The sequence below is a fragment of the Sus scrofa genome, chromosome 17 (genome assembly GCF_000003025.6).
Source record: "Sus scrofa isolate TJ Tabasco breed Duroc chromosome 17, Sscrofa11.1, whole genome shotgun sequence".
Taxonomy (NCBI): domain Eukaryota; kingdom Metazoa; phylum Chordata; class Mammalia; order Artiodactyla; family Suidae; genus Sus; species Sus scrofa.
The window spans coordinates 26,667,054-26,687,333 of NC_010459.5; the positions used below are offsets into that span (position 1 = coordinate 26,667,054).

Below are 20,280 nucleotides of genomic sequence, written 5' to 3' on the forward strand. Positions count from 1 at the left end.
ATCCTCATGGATATTAGTCAGGTTAGTTTCCGCTGCACCACAATGGGAACTCCTGAAAATTCCTGTTTTTACTGCACCTTTATGTGCCTTAAAATTGGCTTCTCTAAGGTTTAGGTCAGTTATTTACCTAAAGCTATGAAACTGCATGAAACTCTCCCTTTCTATGGATTATGCAGAAGCATTTCAATAAACTACAAGCTACAATTTACTGGGTCAGTCAATTCTCAAATGAACAACCTCTGATGGTTTTTACTCACCTTGTTTGAGACTTGAATGTAATTCAGCCTGATGCTGACTTCATAGCCATCCTCATGGACAGTAGCAGAGATAAGCTTGTAAAAAAGTGTTAGAGAGAATTTACAAATGTGGGGTGGGATTCAATGCCCTGAGCCACAGCCAAGAAACTCTGAGATGCTAAACTGTAAATGTAATCAAAGGTTTAACACAAAAGAAGACAGGAAAAGAGAAACAAAAACGAGATGAACACAGATAGGAAAATGGCCGACAAATCCAACCTTATCCATAATTCCACTAATTAGAAATGAAATTAATACTCCTATAATGGAAAAAAATAAAAATCATTACAAAATAAAATTAAAAAAAATACTCCAAAGAGCAGAAACTGTGAGATTAAGAAAGCAAGACCCACATTTATACTTTCTATAAGAGACACGTTAATCGAGCCACGTGTCTGCATGTCATCACCAAGAAAAAGATGTCCTGGAGAGGAAAGGGGGGCGGGGGAGGGGGCAGGCCTTGGGATCAAGTGCCAAGTATTCAGTTGAGCAGCCGTCTCTCTAAGTAGCCGGAGGAATTCAGATCACAAGGCTCAGAAAATGCTTTAAGGATCAGATAGTAAATATGTTGGGTCTCATGGGCCATGTGGTCCTTGCCATAGGAACACAAAAGCAACTACAGACAATAAGTAAATGAATGAGCACAGCTGTGAGTCAATAAAACCTGATTTACCAAACTGGGTGGCAGGCTGGATTTGTCTCACAGGCCATAGGTGGCAGACCCCTAGATTAGGCCAAAGAATCATTTAACCACCAAAATAGTTTATCCAAGGAACTTGAGCAATACCTGACGGTGACACAGTTTCCATGTTGGCCTACTTGGTGGCAGAGGAGGGGTGGCGGAGGCTGACTTTTAAAGGTTCTTTCTAGTCTCCTGACAGAGGAAAAGGGCTCCTCACAGATGTTTTTCTAGAACAGCAATGTCCTCTGGACCCGCTCTAAATCCTGAATCCCCTGAGGCCCAGAGTGCAGTCCTGGGCAGGTCACTGAATCTCTCTGAGCCAGTTTCCCTGGGTGTCAAATAAGGCTTGTTCTGCTTTTCTACTGCCAGGTAAAAGCTGCCCAAACTTAGCGACATTGAACAACCCCCTTTTTATTACGTTCACGGATTCTGAAGGCACAGCAGGGAGCTTGTCTTTGCTCCACATCAGAGGCCTCAGCTGGAAGGACTCGAACGGCTAGAGGTGGCTCCACTTGGGGGCTGGACCGACCTAGAGTCGTGTCACTCATCTGCCTGGCTCCTGAGCCTGGACGATGCGAGGACTGGGTCTGGCCAGGGCTGCAGACGGTGCAGCCATGGGCCTCTCAGAGCAGAGTGGCCAGGCTCCACGACGGAGTGCGGGAGGTGGGCACGCCACGCAGAGGAAGGCACGTGGCCTGCGTGACCAGCCTCGGGGGCCCAAAGCACCGCTTCCGCCAGGGTCTGCTAGTCCAGCAGTCACCAGCCCACCCAGGTTCAAGGTAAGGGGACACAGATTCCACCCTCTGAAGGGAAGGCTCTCAAAGAACGTGTGGGCATGTTTCACAAACTGCCAGAGTGGTGCTACTGCTACCTACAGGTCTGCTACGAGACTAGAGATGATGGGCACACGCAGTTAAGGAGTAACTGGTGACTCCTATGACCACTAGTTGTAGGGCAGCATTTAGTGCACAGTGTGGCTGGACTAAATTACTCTTTAAGCCCTGACCATCAGAATTCCCACCGCAGGAGGCATCTGAAAGCGTGACAGGTTCCCACGTTATAGTCCCAGGTCAGGTGCCCAGACGCAGACCCTGAGACAAGACATGTACAAGTGGTTTCCTTAGCGCTTGTGGGGAGGACAGTGAGGGAGCGTGCAGAGCAGGGCAAGCAAAGTGCAATTTTGGGAAAGCCCGCGGGGGTGACCTCGGCCAGACCCCATGGGACACTCTGGAGCGGAAGTTCCACTCAGAGGCCACCCACCTTTCCCATCCTGGGCTCTGCAATCAAGGCCCGGAATTCAGGGTTGTTCTGAGCATAAGACCGGAGGTGAGCGGCAATGTGGTCCACCTGTTTTCTCCAGTATCCTAAAGAGAGAGAGAAACCCGATCACACGGATGACTCCTCTGAGGTGTAGAAAGGAAAGTACTAGCATGTAACACATAAATTCTCAGAAAGCCGACTTCTCTTTGCCAGACTCTGTGATGGTTGTTACCTACTGAACCTCGGCTGTGTACTAGAATAAGCTTCATTTTTGCTCCCAGCTTTTTTTAAACACATGATTAATCATAGAATAGAATAGAATTTTAAAAAATACATATTTTGATCGCCACATATAGGGTCTTTTTCTTTTATTCTTTTTTTTTTTTTTTGCTACTCCTGCGGCACATAGAAGTTCCTGAGCCAGGGATCAAACCCATGCCACAGCAGTAACAACAAAGAGACAAAAACAGAGTTCCCTTGTGGCACAGAGGGTTAAGGACCAGTACTGTTACTGTAGTGGCTCAGATCACCACTGCAGTGTGGATTCAATCCTTGGCTGGGAACTTCCACTTGATGAAGATATGGCCAAAAAAAAAAGAAAGCAGTGAGAGAGAGATGAAAACAAAGATAAAAATTTTTCTTTTTGCTTTTTAGGGCCGCACCCATGACATATGGAGTTTCCCAGGCTAGGGGTAGAACTGGAGCTGCAGCTGCCAGCCTACACCACAGCCACAGCAACACGGGATCCAAGCTGTGTCTGTGACCTACACCACAGCTCACGGCAACACCAGATCCTTAACCTACTGAGCGAGGCCAGGGATCGAATCCACATCCTCATGGTTACTAGTTGGGTTCATTACCAAAGATAGAATCTTGAGAGCAGCAAGAGAGAAGTGACTCATCACACACAAAGGATCCACAACAGACTAAAAGCAGATTTCTAACCAGAAGTCATAGGGGCCAGAAGACATATCATATTCAAAGAGCTTAAAAAAAAAAAACAAACCCAAACCCTGTCATTCTATTCCCAGGAAAGCTATTCCCGGGAAAGCTATCTTTCAAAAATGAAGGTGAGATGAAGACATTACCAGATTTTAAAAAACGGAGGAAAGTCGTTGCTAGCAGATCCACCTTATAAGAAACACTAAAGAAAGTTCTTCAGGCTCAAAGCAAATGGCCCCAGACAGTAATGTGAATCCACACACAAAAGAACAAAGAGCACTGATGAAATAACTACATAATCATAAAAGACATTATAAATGCGTACTTCTTTTAACAAATATACAAAAAGAAATTTCATAAAATGATATGTATATAATTATAAAACTTGGTCTATGCCATACAGAAATGTAACATATTGGCCAATAACTGCACAGAGGAGGTAGATGGGAACAGAGTATTACTGGGTTATTCCAGTATTAATGACTCCAGATGGTAGCTCAAATCCATAGGAGTAAATGAAGAGAACTAGAAATAGGAAGAGAAAAAAAGCTAAAATAACGAAAGCCATTAATACATAAGACAGTTGGTCCTTGGACAACATGGTGGTTGGGGCACCAACCCTCTGTGTGGTCAAAATCCCTACATAACTTTACAGTAGGTGGTGCTCCATATACATGGTTCCACGTTCATGGATTCAACCAACTGTGGATCATGTAGTACTGGAGCAGGAATTTAGTGAAAAAAATCTGCGGATAAATTGTCTACACAGTTCAAACTCATGGTGTTCAAGGGTCAACAGTAGTTCTTTCTTCTTTCAGCATCTTAAAAGACCTAAGGGAATATAAAGTAATAAATAATAGTGTTTTGTTGAGTTTATAATATATATTGATGTAACATACATAAACAGGTAGTATTTTATATACACCTATAAAAGCAGGAAGAAAGAAGAGAGCTACAGGAAGTTCCCACTGCGGTGCAGCAGAAACAAATCCAACTAGTATCCATAAGGATGAGGGTTCGATTCCTGGTCCCTCAGTGGGTTGGGGATCCAGGGTTGCTCTGAACTGTGGTATAAGCCATAGACACAGCTTGGATCCCACATTGCTGTGGCTGTGGCTGTGGCCGTGGCTGGCAGTTACAGCTCCGATTTAACTCCTAGCCTGGGAACTTCCATATGCTTCCAGTGTGGCCTTAAAAAGCAAGAAAAAAAAGGGGGGTTGGTGAGAAAAGAGAATAGAACTATATAGGAGTGGCACTTCTATATTTTATTGGAATTAAATTACTAGAAATCTGAAACATATTCCGATAAGATTATAAAGTAAGCCCTAGAGCAACCACTTAAGGCAATAGCTCAAAACATATGTGGAAAAGAATCATTAAACAATAAAATGTTACATTAGAGAATATGCAACACAAAAGAAAGCAGTAAAGAAAAACAGAGGAACAAAAATATAAACATTTAGAAAAGAACAAGCAAAAGTGAAGACATAAATCCAATTTTATCAGTAATAATATTAAATGTGAATGAATTAAACCCAATCAAAAAATAGATTATTAGACCAGATTTTTAAAAAAAAGATCCAATGACAGACTATCTATAGACATACTTTAGATTCAAAGGTACAAACAGATTGAAAGTAAAAAAGATGGAAACATATATTCCATGAAACAGCAACCATAAGAAAGCTGGAGTGACTACACTAATACTAGACAAAATAGATTTTAAGTCCAAATAAAATGTTATTAGATAAAAATATGACATTTTATTTTATTTATTTATTTTTTTTGGTCTTTTTGCTATTTCTTTGGGCTGCTCCTGCGGCATATGGAGGTTCCCAGGCTAGGGGTTGAATCGGAGCTGTAGCCACTGGCCTACGCCAGAGCCACAGCAATGCGGGATCCAAGCTGCATCTGCAACCTACACCACAGCTCACAGCAACGCCGGATCGTTAACCCACTGAGCAAGGGCAGGGACCGAACCCGCAACCTCATGGTTCCTAGTCGGATTCGTTCACCACTGCGCCACGACGGGAACTCCAAAATAGGACATTTTATGATGATAAAAAGGTATGAGGAAGGTATAACAATTATAAACAACTATACATACGCACCGAACAGCAGATCACCAAAATACGTGAAGCAAAAATGAACAGAAATGATGGAGAAATAGACAGTTCAGCAATAATGGTTGGACACCATAATATCCCATTTTCAAAATGGATAGAAAAACTAGGCCGAAGGTCAACAAGAAGCAGATCACTTGAACAGCACTCTAAATTAGCTGAACCTAATGGACATGTGTGGAACATTTTACCCCCAAAGAGCAGAATATATATTCTTCTCAAGGGCACTTGGAAAACTCTCCAGGATAGACCTTATGTCAGGCCATGTCAAGTCTCAATAAATTTAAAAGGATTAAAATCATACAAAGTATGTTTCTGATTGCAAGAGAATAAAACTAGAAACCAAAAACAGACAGAAATTTGGGGAACTCATTAATATTTGGAAATTAAATAACTCTTAAACAACCAACAGGTCAAAGAAGAAACCACAAGGGAAAAATACATTGTTGAAAGAAAATGAAGATACAACACACCAAAAAAAAAGCAATGTTCACAAGGGAATTTATGGTTGTAAATGCCTACATTAAAAAATAAGAAAGATCTCAAATCAAGATCTGAACCAGGAGTTCCCATTGTGGCTCAGCGGTTAACGAATCCGACTACGAACCATGAGGTTGCAGGTTCCATCCCTGGCCTTGCCCAATGGGTTAAGGATCCGGCGTTGCCGTGAGCTGTGGTGTAGGTTGCAGATGTGGCTCGGATTTGGCATTGTTGTGGCTCTGGCATAAGCTGGCAGCTACAGCTCCGATTGGACTCCTAGCCTGGGAACCTCCATATGCCGTGGGTGCGGCCCTAGAAAAGACAAAAAGACAATTAAAAAAAAAAAAAAAAAAAAAAAAACCTGAACCAAAAATATATAAATAATAATAATTTCACCTAAAAAAAAAAAAGACCTGAACCTTTGACTTTGAGAAACTAGAAAAAGAACAAACTCAACCTAAAGCAAGAAGAAATGAGGAAATAATGAAGATCAGAGTGGAACTTAAAGAAGAGAAAATCAATAGAAAAAAATCAGCAAAGCCCAAAGTTGGTTCCTTAAAAATTATCAACAAAATTGACAAATCTTTATCTAGACTTACCAAGAAAAAGAGAAGTGACTCAAACTGCTAGAATCAAAAATTAAATAGGTCTAATACCACCAACCTTATCGAGATAAAAAGGATGATAAAGGAATACTCTATATGAGTTCCTGCAGTGGCAAAGTGGGTTAAAAGATTGGGCACTGCCACAGCTGTGGTGTAGTTCATAGCTGCAGCTCGGTTTAATCCCTGGCCCAGGAGCTTTCATATGCCACAGGTATGGACATTTAAAAAAGGAATGCTATATGGAGTTCCCGTCGTGGCTCAGCAGTTAGCAAACCCAACTAGCATCCATGAGGACGCGGGTTCGATCCCTGGCCTCGCTCAGTGGGTTAGGATCCAGTGTTGCCATGAGCTGTGGTGTAGGTCACAGATGCAGCTCAGATCTAGCGTTGTTGGGGCTGTTGTGCAGGCCGGCAGCTACAGCTCTGATTGGACCCCTGGCCTGGGAACCTCCATATGCCACAAGTGTGGCCCTAAAAAGCCAAAAAAAAAAAAAAAAAGGAATACTATGAACAACTGGATGCTAATGAATTAGACAGTTCAGATGAAATGATGCTCAGCATTATCAGACATCAGGGAAATGCTGATCAAAACCATTTTGAGATACCACTCACGAGGATGATTATAATGAAAAAGTCAGGTAATAACTGTTTCTCCAAGGATGTGGAGATATCAGTACCCTCATGCAGTGCTGGTCAGAATGAAAGACAGTGCAGCCCCTTTGGAAGACAATCTGGAAGTTCTTCAAAAAGTTAAATATAATGTTTAACTTTACCCTTTGACCCAGCAACAGCACTCCTATATACACGCTTAACAGAGATGAAAACATCCCACGAAAAAAAATTTATACGTTACGGGTCAAAACAGCATTATTCCTAACAGTTGAAAGGTGGACACAACGCAGATGTCCATTACTGGTGAACAGACCAACAAATGTCACATATCCATACAGCAGAATATCACTGAGATAGAAAAAAAAGAACACAGTACTGAAAATGTGCTAATGGACAAAACTGGAAAATATTATACTAAGTAAAAGAAGCCAGTCACAAAAGCCCATGTACTACATGCCTCCACTTCTAAGTTCAGAAAAGACAGAAAGCAGATGAGTGGTGATTAAACACTTTGGGAGCGTGATGCTTAAAGAGAATGGGATTTACTTTCAGGGTGATGAAAATGTTCCAGAAATAGAGTGGTGATGGCTGTATAATACTGTTCACATCCTAAATGCCACTGAATTGTATACTTTAAAATGGTTAAGATGGGAGTTCCCGTCATGGCGCAGTGGTTAACGAATCCGACTAGGAACCATGAGGTTGCGGGTTCGGTCCCTGCCCTTGCTCAGTGGGTTAACGATCCGGTGTCGCCGTAAGCTGTGGTGTAGGTTGCAGATGCAGCTCAGATCCCACGTTGCTGTGGCTCTGGCATAGGCTGGCAGCTACAGCTCCGATTCAACCCCTAGCCTGGGAACCTCCATATGCCGTGGGAGCAGCCCAGAGAAATAGCAAAAAGACAAAAAAAAAAAAAAAAAAAGATGGGAGTTCCCGTTGTGGCGCATTGGTTAACAAATGTGACTAGGAACCATAAGGTTGCAGGTTCAATCCCTGGCCTTGCTCAGTGGGTTAAGGATCCGGTGTTGCTGTGAGCTGTGGTGTAGGTCGCAGACGTGGCTCAGATCCCATGTTGCTGTGGCTGTGGCATAGGCTGGCACCTAAGCTCCAATTTGACCCCTAGCCTGGAAACCTCCATATGCTGCAGGAGCAGCCCTAGAAAAGGCAAAAAGACAAAAATAAAAATAAAAAATAAAATGGTTAAGATGGTGAATTTTACCACAATGAAAAAAGGGATAATGGCAGACAGCAGTAATGACAGAGACTAACGACATTTCTACACGAGTGGTAGAAATCCTTATGCGCTGTCTGCTTTACAAATTGAAAAAAGGAAAATAAAGGCTCTTACTTCTTATATATAAAAATGCATTGAGGAGTTCCCGTCGTGGCTCCGTGGTTAATGAATCCGACTAGGAACCAGGAAGTTGTGGGTTCAATCCCTGGCCTTGCTCATCCGGCATTGCCGTGAACCGTGGTGTAGCAACGTTGCAGATGCAGCTCGGATCTGGCGTTGCTGTGGCCGTGGGGTAGGCTGGCGACTACAGCTCCGATTGGACCCCTAGCCTGGGAACCTCCATATACCGCAGGTGCGGCCCTAGAAAAGACAAGAAAAAAGAAAAAAGACCAAAAAAAAAAAAAAATCAAAGGGAAGGAAAAAAATGAAATTTTCTCCTAGAGAAAGAAAGAGTTCCCTCCTGAGCAGAGGGTGTCTCACCTCTTCCTGGGCTGACGGCTGTGAGGAGAGGCTTATGGTCGCTCATTTTCTCCTGCCTCTGCTTCTGAGAGGCCACTTCCAGTTCTTTTTTCGCCAGCAGCGTCCCAGATGGGTAGAAGAGGCCAGTGGTCTGTGTGCCTGTGTCCTTCTTGGTCCCAGCATCAGCTCTGGGCAAAGTAACACTGAGGGACTGCCAGGCAGATCGAGGCTACGCGAGCAAGGCAGAAAACATTAAAAAACAATAATATTAATTTAATCGATTCTCCTTTTTACTCAAAAAAACCCAACAATTCTAATCAGAAGTAGCTCCCCAAAGCTACTTTGAACTAAAAAAGGGGGGTTTTGGCCCTTACCTCATGTTCCTTGCTTGTTTTTCCCAGAAACTCCCAGCCTGATCCATGAAGCCAGCTCACTCCCTTGTCCACAGATTGTCTCAAATTCAGTAAATCAACTGATATTCCCTGTCCTGCCACCTGAGGCCTGGAGGAAATCTATCCTCTCAGCTCTGCAGTCTAGTGGAGCATACACTTTACTACCCATTCACATTCAACTGGGCACCAACATTTTCTCTGAGACACTCTCCAGTATCTAGGCCAGGCACTGGAAAGGACCACCACGTAAGGTTGTGTGCATTGTGCACTGCACAACCGCATTGCATCTAAAGGGGTAACATTCACATGGTGGACATTGTCTATTTGCATATTGATTAGGACAATTTTTCTGATATATAAAAGAAAATAATAACAAAATTAGTAAATTATAATCAATTTCCAACAGAGGAGTCGAGTGTCTTGAGGAAAAAAACACCCTGTCTCATTTGCACAAAGATTGTCACCTGGGTTACTGGTAGTCCCAGGATCTGCATGTTGTTCATTCTGTGTTAAGAAAGCATGAACACCCTACGGATGAATTCAAAGCTGCTGAATGCACTTTCATCCTAACAATTATCAAGCTTTAAATTCTTGGAGTTCCTGTTGTGGTTCAGCAGGTTAAGAACCTGACATAGCGTCTGTGAGGATGAGGGTTTGATGCCTGGCCTCCCTCAGTGGGTTAAAGATCCTGTGTTACTGCAAGCTGTGGCACAGGTCACAGATGCGGCTCAGATCTGATGTTGCCTAGCTGTGGTGTAGGTCTGTAGCTGCAGCTCTGATTCCACCCCTAGCCTGGGAACTTGCATATGTTGCAGGTGTGGCTGTAAAAAGTAAACAAAATTTTTTTAAATAAATTCTTCTAATGAAAAGATAAAAAGAAACCTGAAAAGTCTTTCTGTAGTTTAGAAATTCATAAAAGGCTAACATGAAGCTGGTTAGAAATTAAGTCCTTCTGAAAATAATCTTGTGAGATTTTTCTCAACTATCTCCAGTTGTCATGAAGGGCAAAAGCAATTTTATGTGCCCATTTTAAGTTTTCTCAAACATGAAAGAGCAGGGGGGAAGTTCTTAGTGTGCTACCTGAGAACTTCAAGGGACAATTCAAGGAGTTCCTATTGCGGTTCAGTGGGTTATGAATCCAACTAATATCCAAGAGGATGTGGGTTCAATCCCTGGCCTTGTTCAGTGGGTTAAGCATCTGGCATTGCTGTGAACTGTGGTGAAGGTCGCAGATGCAGCTCAGATCCAGCATTGCTGTGGCTGTGGTGTATGCTGGCAGCTATAGCTCTGATTCCACCCCTAGCCTGGGAACCTCCATATACCGCAGGTGTGGCCCTAAAAAGCAAAAAAAAAAAAAAAAAAAAAACAAAGAGACAATTCAAGAGAAAGTCAAGAAGTCCATTCTGTCCCATATATTTTAAAACTCCATGATGACATTACATCTACTGCTTTGCAAATGCAATTAGACCTCGATTTACTATAGATAAATGTATATCTATATTTATGCATCCTTGAATTCTGAAGAAGTCACTGAAGAGTGTTTAAAACATAAGTTGGTTGAGGTTATTTACACGCACAGCTGAAAGTCCAGGAGAAAGGTCTCAATGTTTTGGCTCTCCTCCCCTGGGCTGGTTCACAGGGAAGAGAACACAAACTCAGAGTCACAACTTCTTCCCAGCCACCAGCTCCTCCTTCGGGGGAGGTCTCACCTCAGCAAAAAGGCCAGGTTCTCCAGCAGCGGGAGCCAGGCTGTTCTCCATGCTTGGTCTTGCCAAGGACTTCACATAAATACCACAGGAGCCACAGAACTGGGCAGATGGGTGATTGCTGGCCCCACATTTAGAGCAAACAGAGTAGCAGGTAGGAGTGCCAGGCTAAAGGATAGAAAATACTTTTCTATTTTCATGAATATTAGAGACATAATCTTCCCACATGAGTTATGCCCATCCTATACAATCTGCAGTCATCAAAAGAGCATATGCCTATACCCTCTGACCCTGCAATTCTACCTTCTAGAATTTACAGATGGACCAGTTCACAGTATTCAAGGTCATTGTCAGCAGAACTGTGGTTCTAGAGGAAATAACAGGAAAGAGCCTAAGTGCCCAGCACTACGGGATGGCCTACTCACTCCAGGGTATATCCAGACAGCAGAATGTTGTAAAGCTACTGGGAAAAAAATGAGCTTACTGACAAGACACATTGCAAGATAAAAAGAATTGGGACAGTGTCCATATTCAACCAGCAGTTTACTCATGAATGTGGTGAGTGGCTGAAAGATGACCTCAGAAGCTGGCTAACAGGGATTACTTCTGGGGACAGGAGCCCTGGGTCCAGGACGGGAAGGGAAACTATCTTTTCACATGAAAGTTTTTGCATTATTTACCACACTGACTCAATCATTTTGGATTTTTTTGGTGGTGTTTTGTTTTTTGCTTCTTTGCTTTTTAGGGCCGCAGGTGGGGCACATGGAAGTTCCCAGGCTGAGGATGGAACTGGAGCTGCAGCTGCTGATCTACACCACAGACACAGCAACAGCGGATCCTTAACCCACTGAGTGAGGCCAGGGATCAAATCTGCATCTTCATGGATACCAGTCAGGTCTGTAACCCACTGAGCCACAACAGGAGCTCTGGACGTTTTATTAAAAAGGTAAGCAGGAGTTCCTGCTGTAGCGCAATGGCATTGGCAGTATCTTGGGAGCTCTGGGATGCAGGTTCAATCCCCAGCCTGGCACAGTGGGTTAAGGATCCAACATTGCTGCAGCTGAGGCTTAGACTGAGACTGTGGCTCAGATCTGATCCCTGGCCCAGGGACTACTGGGCAGCCAAAAAAACTATAAGCAAAAAATTAATAAAAGAGAAAATACCAATAGTCAATAAATGAATGAAAAGGCTTAACCTCAAAGGAAGGCAAAGTAAAACAGCAATGAGAGACCTTCTCAGTTTGAGAGAACTAACTGCCTCTGTCTCCAGATTCTTATGTAAACAGATGCTAGTACCCAAGCCCCAAGAAGTGATTTCTGCAAGACTGTGGGAGGAGAGGAGCCGGCTCTGGGGTGGCTGTGAGGCAGGAAGAAGCTGTTTGAAAACACCTACCATGGCTCCACACCAATCACAGAAGCAAGCTTCCTGCCAAATTGCAACCTACCTCTCAATCCAGGGGAGAAGAAAGCCCCAGACCGGTGCATGGAAATACAGTATTTTTGTCCCAAAGAGTAAAATTATGATAAGCTTCACCAATTAAAAAATTAGAACAAAGAGCACCCATTCCTTCACCAAAAGGGAGTGGAACTGGTGGGCCTCACACCACTTGATGTCCCTCAGAACCCTGAATACCAAAGGCAGCAAGCCCGCTGCCCTTCATTGCCAGGACAGTAACAGAGAACCGGGTAAGGAGAGCTGGGCTACCTCAGGGGTCATGACGGAGGCTCATTCTCTACTCTTTGGAGTCTGGTTTCCATCTGGAAATGTGAATTTACTTCCCACTCCCGACACATGAAAGAATGAGTTATTGGGGGAGGGAGATGGGATTGTTTCGTGAGAATTCCTGGGCCTTTGTTACAGGCCGACCTGGATTCAAGTCTTTGTTCCTGCTACTAACTGGCTACTACTGCTGGGTAAGAGATCTTCTCATCACATAAATGGGGACGACAGTTGGGGCCAGTGCCAAGTGATGACCTACTATGCGCAGGCACTGTTCTGAGTGCTGCCCCGCCCCCTCGCAGCAAACCATCTGGGATGTGGCTGCCATCATTCTCTTTGTTTTACAGAGGAGAGAAACTGAGGCCCAAAGAGGATGAGACCCAAGATTTGAACCCAGGCTGCCCAACTCTAAAGCCTGGTTTTTATCCACAGCTCCATCAGCCTCTTCAATACAACAGCTTCCTCCCCGAGGGCTTCAGATGGTCAACTGGAATCAAGTACATAGGAACACTGGGCACGGGTCAGGGTCCGTGTGTCAGCTTCCTTCCCTTCCCATCCTACTTTCCACCAGATCCTGATGTCTTTATGGGAAAGGACTAGCATTGCACATTTTTTCCCCCACTGGCACAGTACCTGGGGCCCTGGCACATGGCAGGCATTTAAGTGGTTACCAAATGAATGAATCAATCAGTAAATAACTGATAACTGAATACTATATGTCACATACTCTATGAATACACACACTATGGAAAACTTTTATGAAGGGTAATTTTTCCTCAAAGGAAACTTTTTTTTTTTGTCTTTTTAGAGGCCAAACTGGAGGCATATGGAGGTTCCCAGGCTAGGGGTCTAATCAGAGCTGTAGCCACCAGCCTATGCCAGAGCCATAGCAACACAGGATCTGAGCAGCGTCTGTGACCTATACCACAGCTCATGGCCATGCTGGATCCTTAACCCACTGAGCGAGGCCAGGGATCGAACCCACGTCCTCATGGATGCTAATTGGGTTCGTTAACCACTGAGCCACAACGGGAATGCCCCTCAAAGATAACTTTATGGGCCCAGCTGTATCCTGTTTTACTTCAGGGACTGCTCTGTTGTTCTAAAGCAGACATCTATCCAAAAAGAGGCCACACCAGCCCCCAATATCCACAGATTCTGAGAAAGAAGACCCTTTTTGCATGAAACTCACCCTCACCCCATTAATGTACAATTAGAGGAGGTTCCTTGGGATAAACTAAAGGAGAAACCCTTTGCAAGCTTTTGCTTTAGACTTAAATTTCAATTTAGCTTGCTAAAAGACAGGGAACAGGGTTTTTATATAAAATTTGCCAATCTGGATTTCTAAATACAAAGCCTTCAGACCTTTCATTTAAATGTACCTACTCTTTTTTTTTTTTTTTTTTTGTCTTTTTGCTATTTCTTGGGCCGCTTCCACGGCATATGGAGGTTCCCAGGCTAGGGGTCAAATCGGAGCTGTAGCCACCAGCCTACGCCAGAGCCACAGCAACGCAGGATCCGAGCCGCGTCTGCAACCTACACCACAGCTCACGGCAACGCCAGATCGTTAACCCACTGAGCAAGGGCAGGGACTGAACCCGCGACCTCATGGTTCCTAGTCGGATTCGTTAACCACTGCGCCACGACGGGAACTCCTAAATGTACCTACTCTTCAAGTGGATTTTTATATACCACTGCCTTAAAGAAAGAAAAGTTATCTTACCCCATTCATATTAAGGCGGCTAAACCAAGGGAAAAAGTTACCAGGTTGTTACTTCTATGCATTGGTACTTTGATGGCACTGTGTTACTCAATGATAAATACGCTCACTCTGATGTACCACTCAGCCAGAAACACAGCTTCAAAAACAATTCAATTTTGTCCTTGTTCCTCAAACAGTTTTGTTGATAGGTGTGACACAGAAACAATTTCATCACTGACAGTTAATAAAGGGAATTTAAACTATTTTACTATTTACATAAAAAGTCCAGAATGTCTGAGAAAATAAATCTTTTGCTTGGCAATTTACTTAAATCTATCAACAAAATCACACCAAGAATACCAAAGTACCACTGTTCCCTTTTTTTTTATGGCTGCACCTGCAGCACATGGAGGTTCCCAGACTAGGAGTTCAACTGGAGTTGCAGCTGAGGTCTATGCAGCAATGTGGGATCCCAGCTGTGTCTGCGACCTACACCACAGCTCACGGTAATGCCAGATCCTTGACACACGGAGTGAGACCAGGGATCGAACCCACAGCCTCATGGATACTAGTCAGGTTCTTAACCCACTGAGCCACAACAGGCTTTTTTTAACCCACTTCCCCTCCCCCCCCCTTTTTAATGCCAACTTCTTTTTGGTATTGTTAGGCCAGGACAAGAGTCACCTGGAAGTAATCTTAAACTTCATCAGAAAACACTTTATAAACACAAAACAGCTCATCTAACCTGAGCCTAGTCACTGCGTTGAAATGGCACGTACTCCTATTCCTTCATTTTAAATGCTCAAGACAGACTGGCAGGAGATCCAAGGAATGGGTGCCCACCATGTTCTCAGTCTCAAAACACAGCCGGCATGGTCCACATAGACATGCCTGCCTGTGGGTGAGCCATGACCGGGCCCCTTCCATGAAATATTACTAAAGGAAACTCTAAGAAACTGCTGATTTTATTGAATCCCCTCGAAGACTCTGAAAACAGCTTTGCACCGGTGAGCACAGAAGGACCTCGCGACACACAGAAATGCTGCTTTCAGCCGGTTGAGAAGCTTCTTTTAGTCTCCCAGCCCCAAACTTCCTCCCCACTCTGCAAATTATATTCCTTATCATTAACACTGAACATTTATCAGCCACTAAAACACAGGACTGGCACAGGCCATCGCCCTACCTCTTGCGACGAAGGCAGGGGCCCGTCACAGGTGACGCAGTATCTCAGGTGAGCAGGATTCCCGGTGCCGCAGGTGCGGCAGATCACTTTGTCCTTGAAAACAGAGAATAAGAAATATATGTTTCCATGGTGGTTCTCTGATTTCTTCATAGATAAATGTATTCGTTTTTCCTGCCAATTGATCTGAATAGTACAGCAACTCTAGGACAAAGGGGTGTTATTAAGGTGGAATCATAGGAGCTACATTATCCACCACTTTTAACAAAGTACTGAGATCGAACAAAAATAATCTAGCTGTTTGCTGCAGGAAATACTCTAGAAAAAGAGAAGTGTAAACCAAGTTAAATTGCTTATGTTAAGTCCAATGGCTTACCTCAAGACCCTCAACTTGCAGGACCCAAAATCCCAAACTAGGATGTCCTCACATAATTGCCCTTTGTGTGTGTGGCATGTGTGCAGTGATAGCACCTGAAATCTATTCTTAGCAAATTTCTAGTATACAAAGATAGATGTTAATTAGCTTGACTGCAGTAATCATTTCACTATATATGTGTGTATCAAAACATCACGACCTTAAAGATATAACATTTTTATTAAAGGAAATAAAAACTTTAAACTAGGTTGTCACAACTTGGCCGAATCCAAACTAACTCGTCTCAGTCCAAATCCTGCTTTGCAAAACTCTCTTTAATAAATTTTGTAACTAGGAGTCCCACTGTGGTGCATCCGAAACGAATCTGAGTAGGAACCATGAGGTTGTGGGTTCGATCCCTGGCCTTGCTCAGTGGGTTAAGGATCCGGCGTTGCCATGAGCTGTGGTATAGGTTGAAGACGTGGCTCGGATCTGATGCTGTGGCTGTGGTGTAGGCCAGCGACTACAGCTCTGATTCAACCCCTAGCCTGGGAACTTCAATATACCACACCTGCAGCCCTAAAAAGCAAAAACAAAAAACAAAACAAACCCAAAAACTTTAAAGAACTATGCTAAAATTTTTAATAAAAATAAAAAATGAATAAAAACCAGACAAAATTTAAATGTGTGAATATGTAAGAATATGTTTCTGTGCATATAGAAAAACACATACAAAGACATTCACTCAACTGCTAACACTGGTTATTCCAGGGAATAGAAGTGGAGATGGGGTGAGGAAATTGTGCACTTTGTGTATCTTTGGACCATTTCACTTGCTCCCAAACATCAGAAAAATTTTAAAAGCATAAAGTCCTCTCGTATTCTTAAATACAGGCCAGAGGATAAAAGAAGAACTCCTGCTACTATGTCTTCTAATTCTGGCAATAAATAAACAAACCAAAAAAAAGCATGGGATCAAGCAAAATTCCTCAGCATTCACAAGGGCTTTGCATCAACACCAGAGAAGCCTGCCAAGCAGCTGGCTGTGTCTTTATTAAGCCCGAGGAGGATGGATGATGCTCTCTGCACATGAAGTGTAGTGGAGACCAACATGGAAATGGGAGGGGAGTTGCCAACTGGCCCTGCTGGTGCCCTGGGGAGGGGAAGGCTTGTTGGCGTCCGTAAGCAGTTTATACAGGCATTCCCAATGACCTGAGAGGGGAGAATGTTCTCTAAAAGCCTCTCACCTGGAGTTCCTGTCGTGGCTCAACAGGTTAAGAACCTGACTAGCATCCATGAGGATGCGGGTTCGATCCCTGGCCTCCTTCAGTTAGTTAAAGGATCTGGCGTTGCTGTGGCTGTGGTGTAGGGTGGTAGTTGCAGCTCCAAATCGACCCCATGCCTGGGAACCTCCATATACCGCAGGTGTGGCCCTAAAAAGAATAAATAAATAAAAACCTGTCGCCTTTGTACCATCTGAGAAAGCCCCTGGGATGATTCCCAACTGGGGTTCTTTTGTGAGAAGCAGCAGCAATCCTGACTGTCCACCATAAAACTTGAGCATTGCCCACCAGATCGGATGTGATTAAAGTCTCCCTAAAATTCAAATCTGATTAAAAGCTGTCCTTGCCTTCAACCCTCCAGGGTCCACTGGAGGCGCCATCTCGCACAGCCCACAGCTCCCTGTCAGCATTTCTGCACCTCACAAAACCAAACTGCTTGGGAAGTTTTGAAGCACATCCTGCAATTTCTAGTTTCCACCGTCTTCCTGGCATGCCCCCCCCACCGCCCTCCCCCGAAAACACATACCCATGAGCCACTTCTCTTTGCCCCACCCCTTCTCATCTGGCAAATGCTTGTGCCTCCCACTGTATCTGCTCAGATGACACCCCCTCTTCAAAGCTATCCCTGGGCCCAGACCCCTGATACGAACCCCTCCTCTGTGCCCACACACACCACGACTGCCATCGCCACCATGGTAAGCAGGGGCCCAGGTCACAGGCACCTTGGGTGTAGGGGTCACAGTCCAGGAAATGCAGAATGCGGAGCCCTAGGGAGTGGTCCAGGGAGGAGTATGATGGGACAAGTCACATCAAAGGAGGCCTTTTTAGGGCTGTACCCTCAGCATATGGAAGTTCCCAGGCAAGGGGTCAAATTAGAGCTGCAGCTGCCAGCCTACACCATAGCCACAGCAACACCAGATCTGAGCTACATCTGCAACCTACATCATAGCTCATGGCAACACCAGATTCTTAACCTACTGAGCTGGGCCAGTGATTGAACCCCACATCCTCATGAATACTAGTCAGGTTCATTAGCACTGAGCCACAGTGGGAACTCCCAAAGGGTGTCTTTGACCTAGGGATACAGAGAACAGATTTGTGACTGCCAAGGGAGAGGGATAGATTGGGAGCTTTGGATTAGGAGATGCAAACTATTACATTTAGAATGGATAAGCAGGAGTTCCCATCGTGGCTCAGCAGTAACAAACCTGACTAGCATCCATGAGGACGCAGGTTCGATCCCTGCCCTCGCTCAGTGGGTTAAGGATCGGGCATTGCTGTGGCTGTGGTGTAGGCTGGCGGCTACAGCTCTGATTGGACCCCTAGCCTGGGAACCTCCATATGCTGCAGGTGCAGCCCTAAAAAGACAAAAAAAAAAAAAATGGAATGGATAAGCAATGAGGTCCTACTGTATAGCACAGAGAAATGTATCCAATCTCCTGAGATAGACTATGATTGAAAAGAACATAAAAAAGGTGTGTGCCTATATGTGTATACACACACACACACACACACACACATACACACTTTGTGTCACTTGCTGTATGGCAGAAATTGGCATAACAATGTAAATCAACTATACCTCAATAAAAAAAGATTTTTTTGAAAAAAGTGTCTTTGAGAAAGCTCCTCAGTACCTGAAGTCTCACACTGGAATGGCAAGGCAGAACCCAGAGAAACTGGGTGAACCTGAAGGAAGGCTCAAGGCTGCACCGTGGGGAGGCTGCCTGGGGCAAGGAGACCAGACCACTGGAGACCAGCCTGGAGCCTCGCTCCTTCCTGGGGTCCCTCCCCATCCCCGTCTTCCCTGTCCAGTGACCCTAGGACCGGTGTCCAGTGATTGCTGCCCAGGCTCACACCACTCCCTGTGCCATCCTGGCACTGCTGGGAGTGCAGACTCGTTCCAGTAAATTCTTAGGATGCAGAATATAATGTATACGTGGTAAAGCTTCCAACCAAAGAAGAGTCAGCGATAAGAGTGATCTGAGGAGTTCTATCGTGGCTCAGCGTAAATAAATCTGACTAGGAACCATGAGGTTGTGTGTTCAATCCCTGACCTTGCTCTCGTGGGTTAAGGATCTTGTGTTGCCGTGAGCTGTGGTGTAGGTCACAGACACGGCTTGGATCTGGTGTTCTTGTGGCTGTGGTGTAGGCCAGCAGCTGTAGCTCTGATTGGACCCCTAGCCTGGGAATTTCCATATGCCATGTGTGTGCCCCTAAAAAGACCAAAAAAAAAATTTTTTTCTTAAGATTGAAAATAGTCATCTCTAAAAATAAATAAATTACAAATAAAAAAGAAAACAGTCATCTAACAAAAGATTAATAAATATTCATATACCTGACTTTGGCCCAGCCAATTCTTTAAAATCTCACTTCTGAAGGTTTACATAGCCTGGGACACTGCTGAATTTTTTACAGTGAAAGGGAACAAAGACAGGTTAAAAAGAAGACGTTTTCTCTTGTAAACTTCAATAAATTTTGCCTACATAAAATCTGTAAGGTCACTTTAGGAGTGTTACAGTTCTGGAGCTCCCGTCCTGGCGCAGTGGTTAATGAATCTGACTAGGAACCATGAGGTTGTGGGTTCGATCCCTGGCCTTGCTCAGCAGGTTAAGGATCCGGCGTTGCCGTGAGCTGTGGTGTAGGTTGCAGACGCAGCAAGGATACAGCGTTGCTGTGGCTCTGGTATAGGCCTGTGGCTATGGCTCCGATTAGACCCCTAGCCTGGGAACTCCATATGCCGCGGGAGCCCTAGAAAAGGCAAAAAGACCAAAAAAAAAAAAAAAAAAAAAAAAAGGAGTGTTACAGTTCTAATTGTACATTAAGTCCACGCACTTCTCTTGTTAAAATTCTTGCTTTTTCTATACCCAATTTTATATATATTTTTTTCTTTTTACAACCACATCTCTGGTATGAAAGTTCCCAGGGTACAGGGCTGGATTGGAACCACAGCCATAGCAATGCAGGATCAGAGCCACATCTGAGCAAGGCCAGGAATCAAACCCACATTCTCACAGAGACTAAGTTGGGTCCTTAAACCACTGAGCCACAATGGGAACTCCTTTATTTGTATTGATTGATTGATTGGTTGATTGATTGATTTGGCCATGCCCACAGCATATAGAAGTTCCTGGACCAGGATCAAATCTGAGCCAATGCATCAACCCAAGCCACAGCAGTGATAACTCAAGATCCTTAACCCGCTGTGCAACAGGAGAACTCCCAACATTATCTTTATTAAATCTATTTCAATC

General features: G+C 44.2%; 1 protein-coding gene across 18 annotated transcripts in view; it reads right to left on the bottom strand.

The window, feature by feature from the left end:
• The window catches only part of DZANK1 (double zinc ribbon and ankyrin repeat domains 1), a 68,050-nt gene that overhangs the window by 15,895 nt on the left and 31,875 nt on the right, over window positions 1–20,280 (bottom strand). For 11 of the 18 annotated variants that reach the window (XR_002340111.1, XR_002340110.1, XR_002340109.1 and 8 more), the window contains 4 exons: window positions 15,392–15,484; window positions 8,711–8,918; window positions 2,239–2,342; window positions 258–332 (listed from right to left, as the gene is read on the bottom strand). Coding sequence is in view for 9 of the 18 variants with exons in the window: in XM_021078190.1 (XP_020933849.1) it covers window positions 258–332; window positions 2,239–2,342; window positions 8,711–8,918; window positions 15,392–15,484 (480 nt within the window). In the remaining 9 variants the exon portion in view is untranslated. Of the gene's footprint in view, window positions 1–257; window positions 333–2,238; window positions 2,343–8,710; window positions 8,919–10,790; window positions 10,956–15,391; window positions 15,485–20,280 lie in introns of all 18 variants that reach the window. The other 7 variants (XR_002340104.1, XR_002340103.1, XM_021078188.1 and 4 more) reach the window with 1 other exon arrangement.